This window comes from Hyperolius riggenbachi, chromosome 4, assembly GCF_040937935.1.
Source record: "Hyperolius riggenbachi isolate aHypRig1 chromosome 4, aHypRig1.pri, whole genome shotgun sequence".
In the NCBI taxonomy this organism is placed as follows: Eukaryota; Metazoa; Chordata; class Amphibia; order Anura; family Hyperoliidae; genus Hyperolius; species Hyperolius riggenbachi.
In genome coordinates, this window is record NC_090649.1 from 92654486 (window position 1) to 92663906 (window position 9421).

Consider the following 9421-nt stretch of genomic DNA (forward strand, 5'->3'; position numbering starts at 1 on the left):
TGAGAGGAGTCTCTGGTTCCTGACAGATAGAAAAGAAATACTTCAACTGTCAGACAAATATTGCAACAGAATACTTAGGTCACGAAAGTTGTGATCATGGATAGCAAAGGGTTTTTTTTAACAACCAGCCATAAAGCTGAGCTAAACTTCTTTTGAAAGTTCTGCTTGCTTGCTACTTACTGCTCTGGCGTTAGACCAGGGTTCAAATCTCAGCTCTTCCTGTTCAGTAAGCCAGCACTTAATCAGTAAGGAGTTCTTGGGCAAGACTCCCTAACACTGCTACTGCCTACTAAGTACACTCTAGTGGCTGCCTGGCAAGCGCTTTAAATCAGGAGAAAAGCGCTATGAAAATACTGGAATTATTATCCATACAGGCTTCAAGTACTCATGAACTAAGAGGGATGTGGATGCTGACATATTTATTTTCTTTTAAACTATACCAGTTGCCAGGCAGTTCAGCTGATCAGTTTGGCTGCAGTAGTGTCTGGCGTAACATGGGCACGTGTGTGTGAAGTCACACACGTCCACGTATAACCAGCCAGCAACAACGTGGGGCGCGTCTGTGTATTGCAGATGGAGCCTGAAGCCAGCAGTGGCCACAGATAGGTAAACTATACTGCACCTGGGGGCATATTTGACCTTGAGGGGACAGCTGGGGAAGGGGGGGGGGTTGCTAGGGAGCGGATGAGGTGTCCTGCTGGAATCGATCAGGAATTGGCCTGCGATAAATGGGCAGACAACAGATCTCTCTTCGATCAGAGATAAATCTGTCTTTCAGTCTATCTGCCCGTACATCATCTGATGTAGGGGCAGCAGTGCCGGATTTACAAGTCAGAAGCCTCTAGGCACATTTCTTCTGATGCCCTAAACTCTGCCCCTCAACACATCCCCAATTTAAAGATATTTTAAAGATATTTTGAACTTAAGTCATGTCACTAACTGTCCCTAGGATCTTGCACTCCAATCACTGTGTCATGCCACTAAGGATGACATGATACATGAGTGCTTAGAGTATAAGATCCTAAAGACCTTATTATACCGGCGGCGTTCTTCAGTTTTATTAGGGTCCTCGCTTGATGAGGTCACACAGAAGAACGCCGCCAGTATAATGCATAACTGCGGTTAGCAGTAGTGTGTGTACACATCGGCACCGGATGCCTGCATCGGAGGGAGAAAGCAAAGCGGAGAGGTGTCTGGGAACATATACACCGCAGGGAAGGACACAGCAGCAGTGTCTCTGCATCAGGAGAGAGGAGAAGGGGGTCATTTTGGGAGGGAAGCTGCCTCTCTCACATAAGGCGCCTGTAAGCACGAGCCTACAGTGTGCCTTATGGTAAATCCAGCCTTGATGGGCACCTTAACATGAGACTCACAAACACACTAATTACCTCAGGCAACCACCCACATGGAGAGTATGAGCCCATCCCCACTCAGATCTGTGAGTTCATCTTGCGGAGTTTTTATGGCGTACATGTGAAAAAAGTGTTGGGGAAATTTGGGCACAAGGTTAAGCTGAATGGCAGCTCTACGAGAACAAACCTTTTCTGTCAAATATTTGATATGTTGCTGTATGGAAACCCTATTCCACACTCTCTGTGCAGCCAGTGTTGCTATAGCGTAATTCACATTACAGCCTAAGGCGGCGCCCAAATCCTCTGTGTCGTGAGTGTTTCGAAAGAAATGGATTCTCTCTGAATGTGTCTACCAAGCAGTCTGTCTCTGTAGCTTCATTCAAGGTCATGAGATCTCAGACTCTTTCAAAGACATGAGTTTGAAAGTTAGCTAGTAAGCCTTTGTGAACAAAAAGTATTTGCAGCTATCTCCAGTCACCAGAATCTATAATTACCGGTACCCTTGTTCATTTTGGAGCGTTACTAAGGGTAGGCTAGTTTTTGTTTTTTTGTTGGTTTTTTTGGGGTGGGAGGCGGGAGGTTTGCATGGAGATTTGTGTGCTGGGTGGCTTTTGCTTTTAGTAGCCTCTCTCCAGGCACACCTGAACTAACCCTAACATTGCTAAACTACACATGATGAGGTGTGTTACAGGGTCCAGATACTTACAGGCCCCCTTGATTGGCTGAGCTCCCCTCCACTTCACTGTTCTGCCCCTCTTCTCAACATGGCATGCTCTGTCTCACTCCATACTCCCTGGATGTCCACGCTTTCACCCAGCTGTGTACAGCAGCTGGCAATGTTCTGGGCATGTGCACTTCAAAAGTGCCACTTGTGCATTGTCTTCTCCACTTCTCACATTCAAGACACAAAAATGGGCTCTGACTTGGCTACCACTACCCCTCCCTAATTATCTCCATTCGCATGAGTAGACGGGGATGTGGGCAGTGAAGGGAAGGCTGGTCTCTGACGGACAATCTGTTGCAGAGTTTGGGAAGCCAGTCTGCGGGATGGAGAGGACCTAGGCCGGTGATATGCAAACTTGGCTCTCCAGCTGTTAAGCAACTACAAGTCCCACAATGCTTTTGCCTTTATGAATCAAGATTGTGGCTGTTAGACTCCCGCAATGCATTGTGGAAATGGTAGTTCCTTAACAGCTAGAGAGCCAAGTTTGCAGATCACTGACCTAGACCAGCATGGCTCACATGACACTAGGAATCTATTAAAAAATAATATCCTGCAATTAAAAACATTTTCAGGCAACAAGAAAGTGCTTTGAATTCAACAGACAGTTCTGTTACATTCAGAAATACCAAGTGGATTTATTATAAAAGAAGTGTGTGTAGGGGGGGGGGGGGGGGGGTGCTGGTCAGCAGCAGGCCGGGGAAGTCACGTTATTTCCAGTTGTGTAATGCGGATGACCAAACTCCCAGTGACTGGAAATAGAACAGTAGCTTCTAGGTGCCGATCCATTCATCCTCTCATTTACCAGCCAGTGACACAGGGCGTCGACAAAGCAGTGCAGACCTTAAATTTAGCACTCGGGTAATCTGAGCGTGCAACTGCTTTAACTATTTTTTTTTTTTTAGCTAGAGGGCCAGTAAGAATGCTGGGCAGGAGCCAGGCCTGTTATATAGTGCTTGGCTTTCTCCCCGGAGAATTGCTCTTTCTTCTCAAATGTCCTGTCAGCTTGCCTTGCAGTTGCTCTGTTGCTTAGCAATCCACTCTAACAAGAATCATATTGTCACTGTACCTTTACATAGCTCTCATCCAGGGGCGTAACTGCGGGGGAAGGGGGGGCAGAGCTGTAATGGGGGCCCCAACTACTTCTTCAATAACTGCATCCATCCTTCCGATCAGGTGTTGTTGTGGCTGCATTTGTTATGGGTGTGAAGATCATGATGGCCACACCTGTTTTATGACCCATGCAAGATGGACACCCCCAGGCTGCGAGGGTCACCAGGGGTTAGCAAGCCGAAGGGAGTAAACATTGGGGGCCCCATCGCCCTTTCAGGACTCGTGTGCTGTTGTGAAATACCACAAATCGATGTCTTGGAAGTAAAGTATTGGTTTATTTACTGTACAGGAGACATTTATTTATTTATTGTATTTATAAAGCACCAACATATTACGCAGCACTGAACATTAGTTTAGGTTACAGACAATATTTAGGGGTGACATACAGCAATATGACAATACAGGAATACAAGACAAACCAGATCATGCAGCACAGTATGAGTACCAGGTAATGCTTAGTCAGTCACTGGAGGGGAGCATGGAGGTTAGGCAAGTTAGGTTCACTCAGATGCATAGCATGGGTGCACAGTAATGGAGGTGCAGGGTCAGGTAGGACACAAAAGGAGGAGGACCCTGCCCAAAGGCTTACAATCTAGAGGGAGAGGTAAGGACACGAGAGGTAGGGGACCAGAGTTCAGCTGTGGGTTTAGAGCAATTGTGAGGCGTGGTAGGCCAGAGTGAAAAGGTGAGTTTTGAGGGCCTTCTTGAAGATGATGAAGGAAGGAGATGCCCTAATGGGCGGAGGTAGGGAGTTCCATAGTGTTGGAGCAGCTCTTGAGAAGTCCTGGAGGCATGCATGGGACTGGGGGCGGTCAGGCGAAGTTCATTCGAGTAACAGAGTGAGCGGCTAGGTGTGTACCTCTGAGTAAGATCGAAAATGTAGATTGGACAGGTTTTGTGGACAGATTTGTAGGTCAGACACAGTATCTTGAATCTGATTCTGGACTGGATAGGAAGCCAGTGGAGGGATTCACGGAGGGGAGCCACCGTGGTGGAGCGATGGGAGGATTGGATAATTCTGGCTCCCACATTCATGATGGACTGCAGCGGGGCTATTCGGGTCATAGGGAGACCAGACAGAACGGCATTGCAGTAGTCGAGACGGGAAATTATGAGGGCATGGATGAGGAGTTTGGTGGTGGCAGAGGTCGGGAAAGGGCAGATCTTGCAGATGTTACGAAGGTGGAAGTTACAGGACTTTGTGAGGTTTTAGATGTGGAGAGTGCGGAGTCCAGGGTGACACCCAGACAGCGGGCTTGAGCGGTAGGGCGAATGGTAGTGTGGTTACCAGTGACATGCACATCTGGGAGGTTCAGGGATGGCCGGGGTGGGAAGATCATAAATTCCGTTTTGTCTAGATTTAGTTTCAGGAACCTAGCGGACATCCAGGAGAAGATGGCTGATGAGCAGGAGGAGACCTTGTCCATGGTAGTGGGGGATATGTCAGGGGTGTGGAGGTAGATCTGGGTGTCATCAGCATACAGATGATAGTTAAAACCTATGGAGGCGATAACCTTGCCAATGGAGGATGTGTATAGGGAGAACAGTAGGGGGCCAAGGACCGAGCCTTGGGGACTCCCACCGAGAGGTGGTTGAGGGTGGATGAGGACTCATTGAAGGAGGTTGTGAAGGAGCAGTTGGAGAGGTAGGATGAAAGTCAGGTCAGGGCGAGGTCGTGAATGGCCATGGACTGGAGAGACTGGAGGAGTAGGTGATGATCTACTGTGTCTAAAGCTGCTGAAAGGTCAAGGAGGAGGAGAATGGAGTATTTACCTTTAGCTTTAGCTAAGGCAAGGTCATTGATCACTTTGGTGAGAGCTGTTTCGGTTGAGTGGGCAGGCCAAAATCCAGATTGCAGTGGGTCTAGCAGTGAGTTGGCATTGAGGTACTGGGTCAGGCGTTTGTGAACCAGACGCTGAAGGAGTTTTGAGGCAAAGGGGAGGAGAGAGATAGGCTGGTAGTTGGAGGGTAGTGAGGGGTCGAGGGAGGGTTTCTTGAGCAGGGGTAGTACAGTGGCCTGCTTGAAGTCTTAGGGGAAGGTGCCTGTGGATAGGGAGAGGTTAAACAGGGTAGTGAGGACTGGGACAAATCCGTGAAGTGAGGCTGGAGTAAATCAGAAGGGATGGGGTCAAGGGGGGAGGTAGTGGTATGGGAGGTCTGCAGTAGGTGGTTGACTTCCTCAGTGGTAGTAGGAGTGAAGGAGGTGAGGGGAGGATAGGGTGGAGGAGGAGCTAGTTGGGAGGGGGTGGGAGGTGAAGATTGAAAATTGGATATTTTCTGACGGATGGAGACAATTTTGTTGGTGAAGTGGGTGGCTAAATCTGTGGCAGAGAGGGAGGGTGAGGGGGTGGGTTTAAGCAGAGAGTTGAAAGTGGCAAAAAGACGCCGGGGATTGGAAGCTTGTGCTCCGATGAGCTTGGTAAAGTATTCCTGCTTCGCATCAGCAAGGGCAGTGTGGAACTGCAGCAGGTTCGTCTTGTACTGTAGGAAATCCTGGTTAAGTTGAGTTTTCCTCCATTTCCGTTCAGTGGCATGTGTTACCCTCTGGAGGTTGCGAGTATGGGTTGTGTGCCAGGGCTGGGGGTTAGGTGGCGGTTGCGGCGGAATATTGGGGGAGCTGCTTTCTCTAGGGCTGACGAGAGAGTTTGGCGATACTGAGCTGCAGCAAGATTAGGACAGGTTGGGTGGGGAGAGTGGAGGAGAGGGCATGGAGGGGGTCAGCTAGGGTTGAACTTGCGTAGGTGTCTCTGCCATCGACCAGGTGGGTGGGCAGGTAGTTTGGAGGTGCCTTCTGTGAGGAGGTTGAAGATGAGAAGGTGACGGTCTGAGGGTGGGAATGGTGCAATGTCAAGGTCTGTAATGGTGGTGCATTTAGTGAATATAAGGTCGATAGTGTGACCTGCAGTGTGGGTGGAGGTGTTGGTGTGTTGTACTAGGCCAAGTGAGTTGGCTATGGTGAGTAGCCGGGTCGCGACAGATTCGTTGGGTTCATCGATGGGACTATAGAAATCCCCAAGGATGATGGTGGGAAGGTCAGAGGAGAGGATGTGTGGGAGCCAGGAGGCAAGATTATCGAGAAGTTGTGGAGCTTGACGGAGGGCGGTATAAGACCGCAACAATGGCTGGGAGGGGATTGTAGAGGCAGATAGTGTGGACCTCGAATTATGTGAATTGTAGGGAGGGAGGTGGACTGAGGACACGGAAGGTGCAGGACATGCACTGAATCATAGCCATGTCTGACTAGGAAAGCTCGGAACAGAAGTTATACAGTATACTACCAATTACACATTACAATCATTCCTCCTACTCCGACAATGATTGGAAACTTACAAAATATCTGAGATAACTATTGGAACAAACAATAATGCATAAATGAATACATGAATACATATAAAAGCTTAAATAGATGAAGTCAGTCATTAATTATTATTAGAGGTGTTTGCTTCAATAGTAGCTTGTTTCATTTAAAGTTAGTTTGACTGCTGAGATTCACACAGCGCCATCTCTTATCTGCAAGACAGCACAAATCATCCCTAGTGGCACATTCCAAACCTATGAAACCATGTGAAAGAAGAGAACTGGTCTTATACAAGTAACTGTATAGAACAAAGGGAGTGTGGCAAAATGCTTACAGGTGGCCATTTTATTATTTTATCAATTTTACTTCAGTACAGATTTATGTGTGTGTGTATATGTATATGTATATGTATATATATATATATATATATATAATCTCGCCAAAGGACCAGCACCACTCGATGTATTTAGAAGCTCTTTATAAATTTATTGGCATCAATATGATAGCAACGACAGACGCTGCTTCGGCCCCCATGGGCCTTTATCAAGTTGCACAGGATCATCAAATGACAATATCAAAACTGCACATATATATAGTCAAACCCAATTACCCATGATTCCTCCATCAGCCAATCACCAACAGCGTCTGTCGTTGCTATCATATTGATGCCAATAAATTTATAAAGAGCTTCTAAATACATCGAGTGGTGCCGGTCCTTTGGCGAGATTCTATGTTGTGACCCCTTGGTACTGAGGTAAGGACCTAGGCACACTTTCCTGCACTAAAGCCACTGTGAGTGCTCCTGGGCACTTGGAAGATATGTATGTATGTGTGTGTGTGTGTGTGTGTGTATATATATAGATATATATATATATATATATATATATATATATATATATATATATATATATATATATATATATATATATATATATATATATATATATACATACCTACCTACCTACACACATACACACATATATATATATATATATATATATATATATATATATATATATATAATACTGTATATAGTATATGTATTTTTCTACCGAATAATGTTTGACTTGAACTTTATTTCCATCCTTTATAGATATATTTCTCATTTGCAAATGTTAATATGAAGGAATATTAGCCAGGATAGAAAGGACCAGTGTGGTTTGAATTCTAAAACTACATATTTTATTTTTTTAATATTTTAATTTTGACATTTTTATGGTTTGCTTGAATAGGGGTTTGTTAGGGGTGGGATTGATGGTGTGGCAGAGGCGTGGCTTAAGTGTCCTTCTTTCTTATTTCAAAAAGTTGGGAAGTATGCCCTCATGCTTGTTCAGAATATTTTATTCAGGTAAAAGTTGGTGAGTTTACATACAAAATGTAAAGCTTCTTCTTTATGCTCTAAAACTGTTTAATTTTTAACAAGAATGAGACTATTGGAAGTGGTGTTCTTACACTCACTGAGGACCGACTCACACAGGAGGGACACACCCCTCATATCCTCTCATACAATCCTTGTAGACTATTTGGCAGAGTAAATGGGCTCAGACATGACGCTACCAAACTGTTTTCATTTAAAATTAATTGTATAGAAAAATGAAATAAAAGGTTTATTTTTATAAATTCCATGGTGGGTATTGCAGAAATGTTTGATTGATCTAAGTTGTAATTTGTTATGCAAAGATTTTATCAGCTTGTTTGACGTGTCCTTTATTTTATCCGCAGTCTGAACAGATGAAAAAGCGACAAGAAGCAGAAAAACAGCACAAAGAAGAAAGAAAGAAACTCCGGAGGGCAGCTGGACACTTACAGAGCAAACCTGCTAAGGGGCGGCCGTTTCACTAACAGACCGGCCATTTTGTCAGTAATTGTTTCTAGTTCCGGACAATGAAATTTTTACAGCAATTCAGGGATTGACCACACAAGCTCACGTGCGCTGAACTCTGCATCGGTGTTTATTATGTCTCTGCTGACATGTCACTGGGGACTGAAGCTTAAACCAGTGATCTGCCACCACCGCAGGTTCCTTGTCTGTTCTCTGTGTGCTTTTAATAAAGCTTCAATTCTTTTCAGTTTTATCTTATGGGGTTACTTGCAGGCCCAGATTTACATCACAGGATCCTATAGGCACAGATGTTCTGGCACCTTACACTTCGCCCTCCATGAACATACAAACCTCGCCAAACCGCACCATACATATGCTGGCTGGTCCAGCTGTCAGTTCCCCCTTACTTACCCTTCCCGGAGAAGGTAGCCACAGGCGTCCCTCAATACTGACTGTATGTCTGGCTACCTAATATTAAGTAGCTAGAGTTGCCTCCAGGTATTGTGTAACTTGAGGTGCCCCTGACTGAAGGAAGATCTCATCAGTGGAATGCAGAGTGCTGGGTATGTAACCTCTCATTTACACTTAGCTCTGGACTCTGCATAGGGAAGGAGGGAGAGAGGCACTAGGGGAGGTAGGGAAGGAGGGAGAGAGGCACTAGTGGAGTCAAGTGAGCTGCCTTTCCATCATCAGGCGCCTATAGACATGAGCCTTCAGTGCCTTGTGGTAAATGCGGCCCTGGTTACTTGTATGTGCTGTATAATAACTAAACATCAGACAGCAGCTACACGTACATGAACTCGGGCTATTAATTCGCTACAGCTACCTACAAGAACAACAGGAGGAGATGGCAGCGCCTCCAAATGTAGACTGCATCCGAATTGACCAGCTGCATAGATGTAACAAATGGAGGACGTTAGTGTCCAATAAACAGTTTGTGCGCAGATTATTAGTACTAGACTCTTCCATCACATTGAGGGGTCTTCACGGAAGAGACCTAACCTCTAACTAACAAGTAAACCTGGGGCAGCTAGCCATAAATGGTCTACACATTTTCTAAAGAATAGCAAAGGAATTGGCAGCGCTCCTATTCAGGCTGCAACTGAAATGATTAC

The 9421-nt window shown here is 45.7% G+C and overlaps 1 protein-coding gene across 1 annotated transcript in view; it reads left to right on the top strand.

Moving 5' to 3' along the window:
* Positions 1-8553, top strand: part of NOL10 (nucleolar protein 10) — a 115141-nt gene extending 106588 nt beyond the window's left edge. The window contains exon 21 of the mRNA XM_068280302.1: positions 8207-8553. Coding sequence (XP_068136403.1) covers positions 8207-8326 — 120 coding nt within the window. The 3' untranslated portion in view covers positions 8327-8553. The remainder of the gene's footprint in view (positions 1-8206) is intronic.
* Positions 8554-9421: the final 868 nt, after the last annotated feature.